The sequence below is a fragment of the Peromyscus eremicus genome, chromosome 8a (assembly GCF_949786415.1).
Source record: "Peromyscus eremicus chromosome 8a, PerEre_H2_v1, whole genome shotgun sequence".
NCBI lineage: Eukaryota > Metazoa > Chordata > Mammalia > Rodentia > Cricetidae > Peromyscus > Peromyscus eremicus.
The window spans coordinates 9,991,030-10,007,932 of record NC_081423.1 but is presented as its reverse complement, the minus strand read 5'-3'; the positions used below and the strand labels follow the sequence as shown (position 1 = coordinate 10,007,932).

At 50.3% G+C, this 16,903-nt stretch overlaps 1 protein-coding gene and 1 long non-coding RNA gene across 3 annotated transcripts; one reads left to right on the top strand and one right to left on the bottom strand.

Moving 5' to 3' along the window:
- Nucleotides 1-3,260: 3,260 nt before the first annotated feature.
- Nucleotides 3,261-12,041, bottom strand: Nagpa (N-acetylglucosamine-1-phosphodiester alpha-N-acetylglucosaminidase). The gene is made up of 10 exons (XM_059270049.1): nucleotides 11,956-12,041; nucleotides 11,401-11,859; nucleotides 9,646-9,785; nucleotides 8,169-8,277; nucleotides 7,838-7,966; nucleotides 6,854-7,059; nucleotides 6,699-6,746; nucleotides 5,814-5,915; nucleotides 5,665-5,728; nucleotides 3,261-4,026 (listed from the first exon to the last, which is right to left on the bottom strand). The coding sequence occupies exons 1-10, from the start codon at nucleotides 12,039-12,041 to the stop codon at nucleotides 3,816-3,818; spliced, it is 1,554 nt and encodes a 517-aa protein (XP_059126032.1). The 3' UTR covers nucleotides 3,261-3,815.
- Nucleotides 11,703-15,075, top strand: LOC131916645 (uncharacterized). 2 transcript variants are annotated; one of them, XR_009380580.1, is made up of 2 exons: nucleotides 11,703-12,096; nucleotides 14,678-15,075. It is a non-coding gene; the product is annotated as an uncharacterized LOC131916645 (long non-coding RNA). The 2 variants fall into 2 exon arrangements; XR_009380579.1 differs by having other exon boundaries at nucleotides 11,703-12,110.
- Nucleotides 15,076-16,903: the final 1,828 nt, after the last annotated feature.

Sequence of the window (16,903 nt, the reverse complement as noted above, 5' to 3'; positions counted from 1 at the left end):
TCTTACACAGAACTTGTCTCAACAAAACAAAATTTAAAAGGGGAACTAGATGTTGGGTAGACAAAGACTTCAGAAAGAACTCTTTGGCAAAATAAAAAATATTCTGCAGGGCACAGGGCGGTTCACGTGGCTTAGTTTACTCAAGTCATTTTACCAGGGCCCCAGAGCCATGACAGACCCTTTCTGTCAGAGTTGCCTGCCTGGCATACACAGATGTCAGTGCACATCTTCCCAGGAAGTTGCATGGTGAAAAGATAATAGACACAAACATGTCTGGAAAGCTCTGTTTCTCTCACAGACGCTAAGCGCACAGTATCACATACTCATGGGGAACCTTTTGGGCCCTTCCTGAAGCCCCTTCCTGGGCCAGGAGTGATCAGCTCTGAGGCACACTAGGTGGGGTGGGTCACAGACTGGGGACACTGTTGCTGGGCTGGGAGGTTGGGGAAGGCATCCAGACAAAGGGCTAGGGAAGAATGTCACTACTTAGTCACAGCAAGTCACTACCCTGAGTGACAGCAGGGGTGTCTGTGTCATCTCTTCTAAAGGGAAACCAAGAATTTGGGGCACTGACCTTTTTGTTTTGTTTTGTTTTGTTTTGGTTTGGTTTTTCGAGACATGGTTTCTCTGTGTAGCTTTGCGCCTTTCCTGGAACTCACTTGGTAGCCCAGGCTGGCCTTGAACTCACAGAGATCCGCCAGGCTCTGCCTCCCGAGTGCTGGGATTAAAGGCGTGTGCCACCACCGCCCGGCAGGGGGCACTGACTTTAAACATGGACAACTGACTTAAATTTAGGGATGTGGGTGTGGCTCAGTTGACAGAGTGCTTGCCTAGCATGCACAAAACTCTGGGTTCCATCCTTAGCATTCCATAAACTGGCTGTGGTGGTTCATGTCTGCACTTCTGGAACTCAGGAGGTGGAGGTAAAACTCAGGAGCTCAAGGTCATGCTCAGCTATGCAAGAAGTACAAGGCTGGCCTAGGCTACATGAGATCCTGTCTTGACAAAACCAAACCAAACCAGACTACCACCACCAGTGAGAAATGGCCCCCATTGGCTCATATATTTTAATACTTGGTTTCCAGTTGATGGAGCTGCTTGGGAAGGTTTAGGAGGTGTGGCCTTGGAGGATGTGTAGCACTGGGATGATCTTTGAAGTTTCAAATAAAAAAATAAAAAAAAACCTCATGGGATTCATGATTGCTGATCAAGATGCTATCTCTCAACTGTTTCTTCCCTCTTACATCATGGACTCTACCCCTCTAAAACCATAACTCAAATTAAACACTTTCTTTATATGTTGCCTGGGTCATGTGTTTCATTGCAGCAATAGGTAACTAAGACAAAAGTAGGTACCGGGAAGTGAGCTATTTCTGTGATAGGTCTGACCATGCTGTTTTTGGCGGAGTGTGGAAGACTCTGGGACTTCAGACAAGGAAAATAGTTCAATGCCATAAACAAGACTTAAGGGGCTATATAGCTGGAGTTTGGAGGACAGCAATGCTAAAAGCAATGTGGACCATGAAGGCCTAGCTTAAGAGGTTTCAGGAGAGAGTAATATTAGAATCTGGTCAGAGATCATGTGTGCAATATGTTGACAAAAATGTGGCTGACTTTTGCTCTTGTCCTAAGAATTTGCCTGAGGCTGAATTGAAAAATAACAGTAATTGTTTTGGTGGAGATTTATTTATTTATTTTTAAAGATTTATTTATTATGTACACAGTGTTCTGCCTGCATGGCAGAAGAGGGTGCCAGATCTCATTACAGATGGTTGGTTGGGAGCCACCATGTGGTTGCTGGGAATTGAACTCAGGACCTCTGGAAGAACAGCCAGTGCTTTTAACCATTGAGCCATCTCTCCAGCCCCCGATATTTATTTTTTTATCTCCATTTTTCTTTCTCTTTCTTTCTTCCTTTTTTTCTTCTTCTTTCTTCCTTCCTTTCTCTCTTTCTTTCTTTCTTTTTTTTTTTGAGACTAGGTTTCTCTGTGTAGCCCTGGCGTCCTGAAACTCATTATGTAGACCAGGCTGGCCTTGAACTAAAAGATTCACCTGCCTTTGCCTCCCAAGTACTGGGATTAAAAGTATGCACTGCCCAGCTTGTTGGGGATTTCAAGATGGTCTAATATTGACTCTGTTGTTTGGTTATTAGTAATCACTCTTAAGCAGGTCTAGAATGAAAAAGAACAAGTGGGGCAAAAAGAAATAAAATGTACAGTTCGAGGAGTAAAAGAAAACCAAAAAACATAATATTGGTGCCAAGGCTTGTTCCGAAAGAGAGGAGAGGCCTGATGGAGAAAGGGAATAAAGGAAGTGTGGAGGGGTGCCCTCAGGGTGGGACCCCACACAGCTACTCTTCCAACTTGTAAAAAGGAAAGGGCTAAGGAGTTTCCTGCTAAAAAGCAGCCAAAGGAAAGTTTCTGCAAATGTGACTTAACGGGACCAGGTTCCATCCCAAGCAGGCAATCAGACTTGGCCGTGTCATCCATGTGGTTCTGGCTTTAGAGTCACGAAGGATACACAGTCAAGGGGTTTGGAAGCTTCCTCACTGTTGGGATAGTAATGCATACACTGTGCCATTGTATCCTGGACCTATGTACTTTGCTTTTTGATCTTACAGGGGGCTACCATAAAGAGAGTGCCTTGAGTCTCAGAAGGGACTTTGGACTTTGAAACGGGGTTGAGACTGTGGAATACTATGGGGCTTTTGTAGTTGGACTAAGTGCATTTTGCACTGTGATATGGCCACAAGCCTATGGGGACCAGGGATTGGAAGGGGGTGGTTTGAATGAGAATGCCTCCCATAGGCCCATTTGAAGCCTCAGTTGGTGGAACTGTTTGGGGAGGATCAGGAGGTGGGGCCTTGGAGGAAGAGGTGTATCATTCGGGTAAGTTTTGAGGTGCTCTCAGATCTTCCTTTGCTCCCACCATCATGGATTTAACACCCTGAAATTGTAAGTCAAATCAAACGCTTTCTTTAATAAGTTGCCTGGGTCATGTTTTATCATAGCAATAAAAGTAACTAGACAACCACCTATGGAAAATGAAAATGGTTAGAGCCAATCAAATCCCTGCCTTCAAAGTGCACCTTAGCCTGAAGCAACATTGACCGGCACTTGCCGGAACAGAGAACCACGGCTTCACATGGTCCCTGGGTGGCCTTGTGCCTGGCCAGATTTGTGCAAGATTGGTTAACGGAAGGCACTGGAAGTGGCTGAGTCCCCCTGAGGAGCCCCTGCCCAGGACTCAGACCGGGTGGCTCGATTTAGTATCCCAATTTATTCAAGTATTAGAAAACTCCTTTAGGGAGCAGGACAACAAAAATAGAAAGTCTGTAAACAAGGTGACTTCCTTCCCTCCCCATCCCTTCTCATGAGGAGCTTCCTGTGACGGGATTCTAGTTGGCAATCTGGCAACGAGGCTGCATAAAAGGCGGTAGGCCGTGGCTGGGCCAGGAGGTTAGTCTTTCTACTCCACCCGTGCGGGTGGCCCAGGAGAGTTGGCCACTCTTGTCATGATGCGGCTACAGAGTTTCATTTGCTAATTGCCTCCTGGAGTCTTTGGCAGTGGCGAGACCCCTGTGGGAGACAGGCCTCTCTGGGCAGCAGACATAGGCAGGCAGGGAAGCAGGTGCAGGCTCTCCAGAGTTCCGTATTGCTGGGGTGGCATGAGCCACAGCACAGGGACAGGTGGGGCATGGCCAGGCAAGGAGTGGAGCGTGCAGCATCCATGCCAGTGGCCCCACATCCTTCCCCATAAAAGTGAGGAGCAGGGACAATGTTATCTGGAGCACGTCATTGGGCAGCCCAGGGCTGTCAGTCCCTGAAGGGGTTGCAAGTGTCTTCTGTTTGCTCCTTCTCCGCAGCCAGCAGTTCCCCATTCATCTCCTGCAGTGGGTGGTACACATAGTCCCCACTGAGATGTCGGTTCCTCTCTGCCTTGGAGCCCAGGATCAAGGTCACATTGACCACAGTGCTGATCAGCAGCAGGAAGACTAGGATGAGGGTAAGTGCCAGCCATGTGGTCCTAGGACAGAAGGGACTCATGAGTGGGGGGCTGAGGAGCAGCCTCGGGCAGGCAGAAACCACTCGGGGAATGCTGAGCCCAGGGGGCTGGGTGGGGACTGGGGCATACTGAAGACGCGCACGGGGAATAAGAGAGACATTCTCTGATATTTGAAGGATGTTAAAAATATTTCAGATAGCTCATGCTTATCTTGTAAACATGAAGAACCAAGTTTGATCACTAGAAAGTACTTTTTAAGAGCCAAGAACAATGGTACACACTGTTATTGCACTGCCTGGAAGGTGGAGCTCATGGGCCAGCTCATCTAACCTAACTTTCGAGTCTCAGGCCAATGAAAAACAAGGTGGACAGATACTGAGAAAGACAACCAAGGTTGTGATCTGGCGCACGTGCACACACACACACACACACACACACACTTCTTTATTTTTATTTTATGTGCATTGGTGTTTTGCCTGCATGTATGTCTTTGTGAGGGTGTCAGATCCCCGGAACTGGAGTCACAGACAGGTGTGAGCTGCCAAGTGGGTGCTGGGAATTGAACCTGTGTCCTCTGGAAGAACAGCCAGTGCTCTGAACCACTAAGCCACCTCTCTAGCCCCTAGGAGGTTTTTTAGTTGTTTTGAGGCAGAGTTTCTCTGTGGAGCCCTGGCTGTCCTGGAACTCGCTTTGTTGACCAGGCTGGCCTCAAACTCAGATATCTGCTTGCCTTTACTTACACATGCATGTATACACACACACACACACACACACACACACACACACACACACACACACACACACTTCTAATGTGAACATTACTGCTTTTCAGATGTCACTAATGTATTTTTGAAGTACTGGGAGTTGAACCTAGAGCCTTGTGCATGCTAGGCAAATGCTCTACCACTGAGCTACAACCTCAGTCCCCTTTTTACTTTTTATGTTAAAACAGGGTCTCACTAAGTTGCCCAGGTTGGTTTTGAACTCAATCTGTAGCTCAAGCGGGCCTTGAAGCTGCTATCCTCCTTGATAGCTGGGATGACAGGCTTATGCCAGAAGGCCCAGCTCAAGAATCTATCTATTCAGGGTCTTAAGTATCCCAGGTTGGCCTCAGACTCCTGATAACCTTAAACTCCTGATTCCCCTGGCTTCGCCTCCCTAGTGCTGGAATTATAGGCACGTGCCACCACATCTGGCTTATGAAGTGCTGGGGGCTGGGCCCAGAGCTTCCTCACGCTAGGCAAACCATTTGCCAATTGAGCCACATGCCAGACTTCACAATCCTTCCCATGAGCCCTCTGGGGATGGAGCGGGAGACCCAGGAAGCAGCAGAAAGGAAGCAACAGTAACACAAAGCCTGAACACACGGAAGGGTCCAGAAGTGAGGCGAGTCCTTCCTGTCTCTACAGCCCAGCTCCGGGATCAGAGTTGACTCTCTACGGCCAGGGAGATCAAGCCTACAGTCTGCCACCTTTGACTCGCACTGGGCAGTGGCCCTGTCTTTCTCACTTGCACTCTTAGATGCCCGTTTCATCTGTGACTGTCCCTGAGCTTGCAAAGCAGAGGATCATCTGCACCCTTCTGGCCTGGCTGGTGCCTGGACAGATGCCAAACCTCATGGATGGGGTGTGAGGGCTCTGCCTCTGCTGAAACACTTACCTGGTGAAAAAGGCCAGCTCTCCTGCCCTTGGTGTGGCCTCAGTTGGCCGGAGACACTGCTTCACTGTAAGACACCACACAGAAGATGCAGGGTTGGGGAGGGTCTGCCTACCCCAGACCTGCCCCAAGGGTTCCAGGAGGCCCTGTACCTTGGGAGATGCTGCAGTTGCCAGTCTGGGGGTCGCAGGGACACTGATGCTCACACTGGCAAGGCCTCTGGCAACCTGGCCCGTACCAGCCCAGGGGACACTCTGTGGAGAGGAAATCATGGTGGGTAGGTTTCTCTTTGGGCGGCAGGGTCTACTGTTATAGGACAGCTCGGCTTCTGGATGTGTGCAGGGCCATGCTGAAAGAGATGCCCCCTGATCCCTGTGGCTAGCCCTCAAAGATAACCCAGTTGTAAACAGGGTTATAGCTCAGTTTCTAGAGAAAGCTTGCCTGATATGCATGGGGCCCTGGGTTTGATTCCCAGTACCCTACAAGCTGGGAATGGTGGCACATGCCTATAATTCCAGCAATTGGGAGGTGGAAGCAGGATGTTCAAGGCCATCCTTGGCTACACAGTGAGTTAGAGGATAGCCTGGGCTGCATTAAGACCCCATCTCAAATAAAAAACAAGTATATCATCTGGACTTAAGGTGGGCTATAGAGTTGGTAACCATAAAAGAATGAAGAGACAGGGAACGGGAAGTCCACTGAGGCTGACACTGGAGTGACAGTACTCATGCCTAGGAACACCAGGGGCTGCTTTCCAGGTGTTAAGGACTTCGGTGGATCTCCCTCAGGGGTGTGGCCTGGCTACACCTTGGTTTTTGCTGTTGGTCTTTGGAATTGAGTGGACAGTGCTGAAATACGTCTCCTACTTGGTGGGGCTTTTTCAGCAAATCCAGGGGGGATATAAGATTTGCATATGCAGTGAGAAGAGGCTCTGAAGGCAACTTCCAAGCCAGAGGGAGGGAAGAAGACATTGTAGCAGCTGCCTGTAGCCAGGCCACTGCCTCCAGGAGCTTCGGCAGGCCACTGGCAGCTCTCACCTTCACTGCAGTTAGACCCTGTCCATCCAGCGTCACAGCGGCAGCCAGCTGCAAAGAGCAAGACCATGGAGGCCAGGTGAGGGCCGAGGCAGGCCTGGTGTAAGAGAACTGGGGTCCCGTCAGAGCACCACCCTCCCTGTGGGCTCCCCACTCACTCTCTGTGCACAGCCCATGCTGGCTGCAGTTGGAGGGGCCACAGTCTAGCTCGCTGCAGGCGGCACCCCGCCAGAAGCGGCTGGTGCACTCGCAGTGACCATCCACACAGGTCCCGTGGCCGCTGCAGTTGGGTGGCTGGCAGCGGGGTTCATGCACACACACCACGGTGGACACACGGCGGGGACAGCGCCACATGTTGTCCTGGCTGCGGGGGATTCATTGTGAGGAGAGGTCTTGGCCTTGGTGCTGGCCCCAGCTGGCCTCTTAAGTCCCTGCTGCTGCCAAAAGGTTGCTCCGGCCTGCCTCCATCTCCATCCTGACACGTGCACTCCTGCATGTGCGTGTGTGTTCACACACACACACACACACACACACACACACGTGCACTCCTACATGCGCATGTGTGTTCACACACACATTAGGGAATGCACATGTGCACATGGAGTCAGGACAACCTTAGGTACCCACCATTTAAATGTTTATTTTACTTATCTTTCTCTGGCCTGGACCTTGCCCAGTAGGCTAGGCTGGCTGGCCTGAGTGTCAGGTTGACCTGTCTCTTCCTCCACAACACTGGGATTCCAAGCATGTGCTACTCACATCTGGCTTTTTATGTGTGTCCTAGAGCTTGAACGCAGGTCCTCTGCTTGCAAGGCAAATCTTTCTCCTGCTGAGCGATTGCTCCAGCCTCTCATTGGGCCATTTATAGGCTGCTCTCTCCCTTGCTACACTATGCCTTCTGGTGGAAGGTTCCCTCAATGCTGGCCAGCCATTTCCTCAGCTCTTACTTCACTAGCCTGACCACTGTCCCAGGTTCCCAGGTGTGGGCCACGCAGGCCACCGAGGAAAGAGATCTTGGCTCCTCTGCTCACTTTTGGAGAACCAGAGACTGGCACACAGTAGGGTCCCAATATTGACTGAATTGAGACAGCTGGAGGTAGGTTAGGGCTCTCCCCTCACAAAGGCGGCTCAGGTGCTCTTACCAGTGATCCGAGGGGTAACTGGCCAGGGTCCCGTTGTGCACAAAGGTGGCGGAACCACCTCCGTCCAGATTGATGGCATTGACCACATCTTGTCTCAGCAGGAACTCTGCCATCTCCCACAGGTTGATGCTGTGCAGAGGGGGTATGTAGCTGAGTCCCCTCGGGCTCTGGCTTAACTGTCTCCCTTTGGTAAGTAGGTAATCACTCCTACTGGGGCAGATGAAACTTCTAAAATAGCCCCAAAGCTGTCCTGTCCCACCCACTGCCCCAGAAACTGTTAGAAGGTGGGGGCAACTGAGTGCAAACATCCCCAGGGGTTCCTGGGACTCACCCACGCTGCTCCGTCTGTCCATCTGCATGGAAGAGTACGAGCTGCCCCTTACGGTCATGACCCACGGCTGTCCTGGCTGATATCACATTTACAAATTTGCTGAAAGAACCTGAAGGAGAAGGGGCCTGGCTCGTTACCCAGCCCTGCAGGGGACCCTCTAAGCTCTTCAACCTTTTTTCTTTTGCTGTTGCTGGGGAAGGAACCCAGAACCTTATGCAGACAAGTACTAGATCACTGAGCCACATCCCAGCTCCACCTTCAGCTCCATGCCACAGCCAGAAAACTCTTCATGTGACCTCAGTCTCCAGTAGAAACCTCTGTGTTGGCAAACGAAAATCCACAGGCCTTGCATGAAGCCCCTGGCCTCATCTCTGTGGTTCCCCTTCACCTAGCAGCTACTCTCTACCTTAGGGCCTTGCACTCTGCACTCTGGCTGGGAACTGTAAAAGACAGCCTCCTCAGTCACACGCCACACCCCCTCGCCCCACTCTACACCCTGAAATAGCCAGAGAATCTCAGGACCAAAGCATCCTTTCACACCCCAGTATTTTATACTCTGGAGGTGTGCATGCATGTGCACATGCCTCTGGGGGTCAGAGGACAACCTCAAGTGTTGCTCCTCAGACGTCTTCCACTTTCTGTTTCAGACAGGGTCTCTTGTTGGCCTGGAATGCCCCCACATAGGTTAGGTTATCTGGCTATTCAGAGATCCACCTATCTGTACCTCTCATCTCACCATCCCTGGGACCGCAAGTGTACACCTTGGCACTTGGCTTTTTATGTATTTTCTGGGGCTCGAACTCAGGTTCTCACACTGTCAAGGCAAACACTTTACTGATCAAGTCAACTCACTAGCCCACCCCCAAGTGGCTCTTAAACTTGAATATCCATCAGAGTCCCCAAGGGAGAGCCTGCACATTTGGGTTGTTAGGACTTAACCAGTGGTTCCTGAATGGGAAGTCGAAGGTGTGTGGACTCATGGTTCTGTAGTTACGACAAGCTCCAAGGCTATGTGGAGGTCACTGTGGCACAAACCTGCAGCACTTTTCTCATACCTGTGCATCTGTTCCCCACTGGTCCCTTTCTCCTCTTTCTTGGCACTTGTCAATTCTTTCCAAGTATTTTCCTTCTTATATATTCTAAGTAAGACTGAATTCCATGACTCCCACCATAGCACTAGGCACTGAATAGCTTCTCAGTAAATGCTTGGGAACACTGAAGAGTAGCCTACTCACACTGTTCCTGGGTCTCAAGAAAGCTGATGCTGGGGCCAGGAAGGTGGCTCAGTGGCTCCCATCAGGCTTGACAGCCCGAGTTCAATCCTCAGGACTCACAAAGTGGAAGGAGAGAACTAGTTGTCCTCTGACCTTCCCCCACACACTATGGCATGTGCCCCCGTCCTCTGCACACACAAAGTAAATAAATAAAAACATAACAACAATAAAAAAGAAAGCACCACGCCGAATCCCTTCCTGACCTGTTTCCTGTGTCTCATCGCACTCGGTGGCTTGGCTCTCATTGATGTAGATGCTTCCATTGCGGATGAGCCACACAACTCCACTCAGCAGCTGCACAAATGGATTCACAGTGTCCAGAACCTCCTCCTCAGACAGGTACCTGCAAGCAGGGAGGCAAGAGGCTCACTCACGGGCAGGAACAGCTCCAAGTTTTTCTGTAAATTTCCTAGTTGATTCATTCGTTAGCAGCTGCTCCACAGACACTTCAAGGCAGTTACAAAAAGACTGCACCTGATTGCCCAGCCAGGGCTGTTTGAAACAGTTTGTGCCAAACTTGGTGACCCTGCAACTGTTTCTACCTAGGCCAGAGGGAGGGCATATCCCTCGGTAGTCTAGTAGGACTGCTGTGATGGGTGCTAATGAGGCAAGGCTGTGATTGGTGAAAATGCAAGCCTTCATTAGGATTTGAGGTATGCTGTGATTGGTGCGAGCACTGCTTCTCTGGATGTCTAAGCAGATGTTCAGTTGAGCTGGGGAGTGAGCTGGAAGATGCTCTCCTGTGCTGCCTCCTCTGTGCGCCTACATTAGACACAATGAAAGAATCTTCTCTTGCCATCTTTAGTAACATGTGCTGACCTAATAACACAAAGAAGTAGCAGTGAGCTACAAACGGTCAGAATAGGCAGCTGCGTGGCAGCTAGCAAGTGGGACGATGGGCCGGAAAGACAGCTCAATGGGTAAAAGTTTTTACCCAAGCATGAGGACCTGAGTTTAGAGATCCCAGCACCCACGCAAAAGCTGCTGTAACCCTAGTGTGGGGGATGGACTAGGGAAACAAGAGGCCAGCTGGGGCTTGCTAGCCAGCCAGTTTAATTGAATCAGTGAGCTCCAGATTCAGACTGTATCAGCAAATAAGGCAGAGAACAATGGAAGATGCTTGAAATCAAACTCTGGCCTCCACATGGGCCCACACAGATGCACACATGACAGAAAAAACCAAAAAAGGACGGGAGGAGACCATCATAGAAAGAGCAGCAGGGGTAACTGAGACAGTGGCCAGGGCAACAAGATAGCTGAACAGTCTGAAGGGAGCCCAAGAGAGGGACAAGGGAGACAGTGGGAGGGCGGAGAAGATGAAGAAGCACTGACTGAGGTTGAAGGACAGAGCCAGGGAAGAGTAACTGCTGGCGTTGGTCACTGGAAGAACTTTTAGGGCTTTTGACAACACAAGACCAACAGTTGTGGGGCTGGCTACTGCTGAAGGATGAAGAACCAGACGCCTGCGCAGGCCCAGAAACTGCGACCAGGGGCTGCTAAGAGCTCGGCAAAGTCCTTTCTGGCCTTGGCAAAAACTGTACCTCTTGCGAGAGAGCTGGGACACTAGATGGCGCAATCTTCTACTCTGGCTGCTGCCAAATCTCAAGCGATAGTCAGAAACTGAAAGATGCCACTCCTTGCCTACCCAAGATTTCTATCCGGGAGAGCAAAAGGCCTCCAGCTAGCTGTCTAGGACTTCTCCATAAACTCTATATTATTTCCAATTGGTTCCATGGCTTCGCTGACCACGAAACGTTTTTCTCGGGCCCCACACACGGCCTGATCACAGAGCAAGCGTTCAGTAACACACGAGTAAACTTCAAGGAAGTTGTCAGCATCCCCACTCTGAAGTTGAATAATAGGAAGCTTGGTTAGGTGATCTGGGCACGGAGGGCACGGCTCTAAATGCACATCGGAGACCCTCTGCCCGGGACAGCCCGGGCTCTCTACCTCCTCACCCGGTGACCAAGGTCCCGTCGCGGCGGATCCCGAACTGAGCGTTCTGCAGCCCCCCGGAACTGCTCACCAGCCGCCCGTCGCTCACCACGTTCCCCAAGCACTCGCCGGTGCCCATGCGGAAGAAGCCACCGTTCTGGGCGATGAGGCAACCGGCCGGGACAGCTGTGTCTTCCACGGTGGCACGGCGCTTCTGCGCGCAGCCTCCAGGTCCCCCGGGCTCCAGCACCGAGAAAGTGCGCAGAGGCGCGGCGACCCGTGTCAAGTGGCCGGCCACCGCGCGGCCCCCGAAGTGCGACACAAAGGTGCGCACGGCCGCGCGGTGGCTGGCGCCAGGGGTCGCGGGCGGCGGAGGCCAGCTCTCTTGCTCGCGGCTGCCGGCGCGCACCCGGGCGCAGTCCCGCGAGGGACGCGTGCGCGCGAGTGGGTAAGGCAGCAGCAGGTCATCGTCGCGGGAAACCCTGCGGGGACGGGGCGATCGTGAGCTCAAAGGGTTGTGCCAGAGAGCACGCAGGACAGGGGGACCCCAGCCAGCCGGCCCCGGCAGCTGCACTCACCCCGAGCCCAGGCTGCACCACGCCACTCCTAGCAAGCCGAGCAGCGAGGGCAGGAGGAGCAGCCCGCATATCCTGGGCGACGCCATATTGGATTGGGACTCTGGTCACGTGGGCCCGCCCCATGTGACTCCAGGCCAGCTGGTGTGTACTTTCAGGTACCAAAGGCCTGGACACCTTGTTTATAAGATCAAACCTTCAAATTCCGTCAGGGAGGGTAAGGCTGGAAGGGCAATAGGTAACTTTAAATATTTATTTACTTTAAATTTTTTTTTATTTTATCTATTTATTTTGGTTTTTCAAGACAGGGTTTCTCCGTGTAGTTTTGGTGCCTGTCCTGGATCTCGCTCTGTATACCAGGCTGGCCTCGAACTCACAGAGATCCGCCTGGCTCTGCTTCCCGAGTGCTGAGATTAAAGGCATGCGCCACTGCCGCCTGGCAACTTTTTATTTTTATATGATGTCAAATTCATAGAAAATTTCAAGAATTGGGGGCCTGGGAATGTGTAAGTTGGTACAGTGCATGCTCGAAGCTCTAGGTTCCATCTTTTGCACTGCACAAACCGGAAGTGGTGGCCCGTGACATATATTCCCAACATTCTGGGGAGGCAGGACAATCAGAAGTTCAAGGTCATCCTTGGCTATATAGTCAGTTTGAGACCAGTCTGGACTACATGAGACTTTGAGAAACAAACAAACAAAAAAACATTGTAAGAAAGAAGTGTAGCTAGAGTTTTCCTGGTCCTGCCTGGCCCACAGGACAAATCTCTCACTTGCCAGTCCTGCAGTTGCTCAGACCCAACCAAGTAAACACACAGAGACTTATATTACTTCTAAACTGTATGGCCGTGGCAGGCTAACTGTTCATATATCTTAAATCAACCCATTTCTATTAATCTGTAAGTTGGCACGTGTCTCGTGGCTTATGGGTACCTTACATCTCGCTTGTCATGGCGGCGACTGGCAGCGTCTCTCTGCCTCAACCTTCCACTTCCCAGAATTTTCTTCTCTGCTTGTCCTGCCTATACTTCCTGCCTGGCTACTGGCCAATCAGTGTTTTATTTATTAACCAATGACAGCAACACATTTGACAAACAGAACATCCCACAGCAAAGAAGCTTGGTTGGTGGGGCTAGAGAGATGGCTGAGCGGTTAAGGGAACTGGCTGCGCTTCCAGAGGACAGGGATTTGATTCCCAACACACACATGGTAACTCACAATAATCTGTAACTCCAGTTCCAGAGGATCTGACACCCTCTTCAGGCTTCCACAGGCACCAGGCATGCATGTGGTGCTCAGACATACATGTAGGCAAAACACCTATACATATGGAATTTTAAAAATAAAAAAAGTGAGGAGTTTTTTTTTTTAGATGTACATTAGCTCATCAAAGAGTTAAACATTGTGTCTCTTTAGTGTGGATTATGGTGCACCCGTGAGTCTAAGAGTGGTCCTGCCTCTTGGTGGGGTAGCCGTTGCCGGGTGAGTGACCTGTCTGACTGGATTCTCTCTTCTGTGTTTTGGGTAGTTTGGTTTATTTTTGGTTTTGTTTTTGAGAGAGGGTCTCTCTATTTTAGGCAGGCTGGCTTGAAATACTGTGCAGACTGGTCTAGATTCTCTTGAAATACTGTGCAGACTGGTCTAGATTCTCTTGAGATACTGTGCAGACTGGTCTAGATTCTCTTGAAATACTGTGCAGACTGGTCTAGATTCTCTTGAAATACTGTGCAGACTGGACTAGATTCTCTTGAAATACTGTGTAGACTGGTCTAGATTCTCTTGCTTCTGCCTAATCTCCAAGTGACAGGATTAAAGGCACAGGTCACCAAGCCTGGCTCTGTTTCAGACCTATCTTGGAACGATAGGTCTCCACCCATTTGAGAAAGTTCTTCCTCTTGACCGAAGAAACCAGTTTTCCTTTATCTGGCCTTTAGGATGTAGGGATGCCTTGTGAGATGGCTCAGCAGGAAAGTACTTGGTGTGTGACCTGAGTTTGATGCCATGTAAGAGAGGCAGGAAAGAACCGAGTCCAGAAAGTTGTCCTCTGACCTCCACATGTGCACCATGGCTTATGGACCCACCCATATCACACACATAATAACTAATGCAGAATCCCCAGGTGTGTGGTGTAGCATGCTAAAGCAAGTCCTGCACCTGGGACCCTCCTGGCCAAGGCCATGATGTCACCGGGAAGCACAGTTTATATTGTATCTCACACTTCCTTTTGTTTTTGTTTTCGTTTTTTTTTTTTTTTTTTTTTCCCGAGACAGGGTTTCTCTGTGTAGCTTTACACCTTTCCTGGAACTCACTTTGGAGACCAGACTGGCCTCGAACTCACAGAGGTCCACCTGCCTCTGCCTCCCAAGTGCTGGGATTAAAGGTGTGCGCCACCACCACCCGGCCACACTTTCTTTCAGAGGTTGCTTTTCTTGGGGCTTCTTCTCCCAGGGCAGTACCCAAGGCAAAGTCCAGTGCCTGACCTCCTCAGGAGGCATTGCAAGTCTAACAATTCCTGCAGGGATTTGAGTAGGTCTAGCCCTTTCTGTCCGTAGAAAACAATGTGTGTGCTTGAACCCTAGCTTTCCCGAGCGGTACTTCTCAAGGCCTGTGTGTGATCAGAGTCGGCCATCTGTATTGGATCGTGTCCCTCTCAAAATTCGTGTTCTTTGCAAGACCTCAGAATGGGTTATTTGTACGTCTGATTTTTTTTTTTTTTTTTTTTTAGACATAATTAGTTCATATGAGGTCTTCCTAGAGCTGAGCTGAGTGGATTGCAAACCTCGTCTGACTGTTGTATTGAGAAGAGGAAGCAAGGCCATATGCAGCAGCCGCTGGAGTGGGGCAGCCACAAGGCAAGTGATACCTAAGAGGCTCCACAGCCTTAGACACTCAGAGGCATGCAGCAGTCTCTGTTCTGTGGACTAAGCTCAGATTCTTCTCCTGAGATTTCAGAGAGAGCCTGGATGGCTGACACACTGATTCTTAGCTCATACGGTGAAGGCCAGTGAATGGCTTTTCACAAATGATGGAGGCCTGAAGTAGCCATAGCTCACTCCAGTGAACACTGTTCAGAGAGGCTGCTCTTCTGGGAAATGCAGTATTAAATGATCTGGTTGCATACCACTACGTGGACGTGGAGTGACTGTTAGGAGTGGGCCACTAACAAGGCAGGTTCTGGCTTTGGTATTCTCTATTTCAATGCCTGCTTCTCCCTCCAAGGTGCTATCCTGTTGAAGCTGGGCAGACAACTGGGCCAAGGACTTCCTCCTCAGCTGGAGATAGCTTTGTCCATGTCCTTGTCTGAATTTTCTCGTTGTTTGTGTATTCAACAGTGTGTGTGACCTTTCCTGGGGAAATGAGAGTAATTATCTGTTCACCTCAGGGCACCAACAACAGACTGAAGGAACAATTCTTCCACATCCAGCCTGGTGAGCCCGTGAGTTTATTGAGGGTCCTTACAGAAGCATGGCTGACTAAAAGGTAGCTGCAGCAGCTGAAGAGGCCTCCTCCAGGGTGATGACTTGCAAAAGCTCACACCGAGAAACCTTGTCTCGAAAAAAACAAACAAACAAACAAACAAAAAACTCAAAACAAACAAAAAAGACCAAGCCATCCATTAGCACAAGCCTCATCTCATCCTCTTTTGGGATGTCTTCCTGTGCTCATGACTTCAGCTGCTGCAGGCCTGTGGCCTGTCGGAGACAGGAAGAGATTGACACCAAATACGGAAAGCGTCGGTTTTTGTGCTTGTCTGTGTGTTTTAGCTTTCTGGGGACTGAGTAAAGTCTGGCACCTGCCCGCTCTAGCAGGCACTGTTCCCCTTGTGCACACATTCTGCCTTTCAGCTTTGCGGCCAGTGGGCCGAGGGTGAGCCCAGAACTGCATGGCTCCTCCCGCCACAGCCTCATCCTCTTGTGTAACTTCCTGGCCCTGTGGTTTAGTCTGGGCCTTCAGATAAAGGTGGGGATGGTCGTGTGTGAGCTGGTGAGGAAGCACAGGGAGAGGCGGAAGGGACACTAGCAGTCTCAGTGAGTCCACCCGTGTTGGTGTTTGCAATAAAACGTTTCTTAAGTGATGAGCATCTGCAGTCCAGGGGACAGAGAGATGTGAAGACAGATGCCAGGACGTTTACCTCACATTAGTCATCCCTCATATCTGTGGACTCCGGGAAAGAATCAGTGTTACTGGCAAAGGCAACCTCACGTTTCCGCAGTTATAGGCAAATGTGGTGCCCCCACTGAAGTCATCATCAGGTCACACCACAGCTGTCATCGAGGCAGAAAAAAACAGCCCATCAGTTGAGTGAACTGTGGGGTGTTTACCCACCAACCCCACAGCTCCCCAGAGTTTTCTTGAGTGTGAGCGGCAGGAAATATTAGATAGAAGGATTTATTGAGGAGAATCTTGCGGAGATAAACAGATAGAAAATAAAGGATAGCCTCGAGAGGGCCTGGAACCTTTTCCAATGGGCCCCGACTGTCTCTGCCCCAGAGTATTTATAGAGATGCCAAGGGGTGGAGCAAAAGACCTCCTCCCCCAGCACAGCCAAGTGCAGACCATCTCAGACACCTGTACTCAGGCCCGTGGTCCTAATCATCCTCTATGGGGACATGCTGGGTAAAGCCACAAGAAACCTGAAAACGGGCTCCCACAGTGAACTTTCGAATTAATCTTTTTTTTTTTTTGGGGGGGGGGTCTCATGTAGCCCAGGCTGGTCTTGAATTTGCTGTGTAGCCAAGGATGAACCTTGATTCTCCTGACCCCACTTCCCAAGTGCTGAAATTGTAGGCTTGTACCATCGTGCCCATGCCTGTTTTTATACAGTGCATGGGATAGAACCCAGGGCTTCAAGCTTGTCCTTCCTCTGCCCAATGGTTCCACTTTTATGTCCTGTGTGTGTATGTATACGTGTACATACATATATGTGTGTATGTATATGACATAATAATAA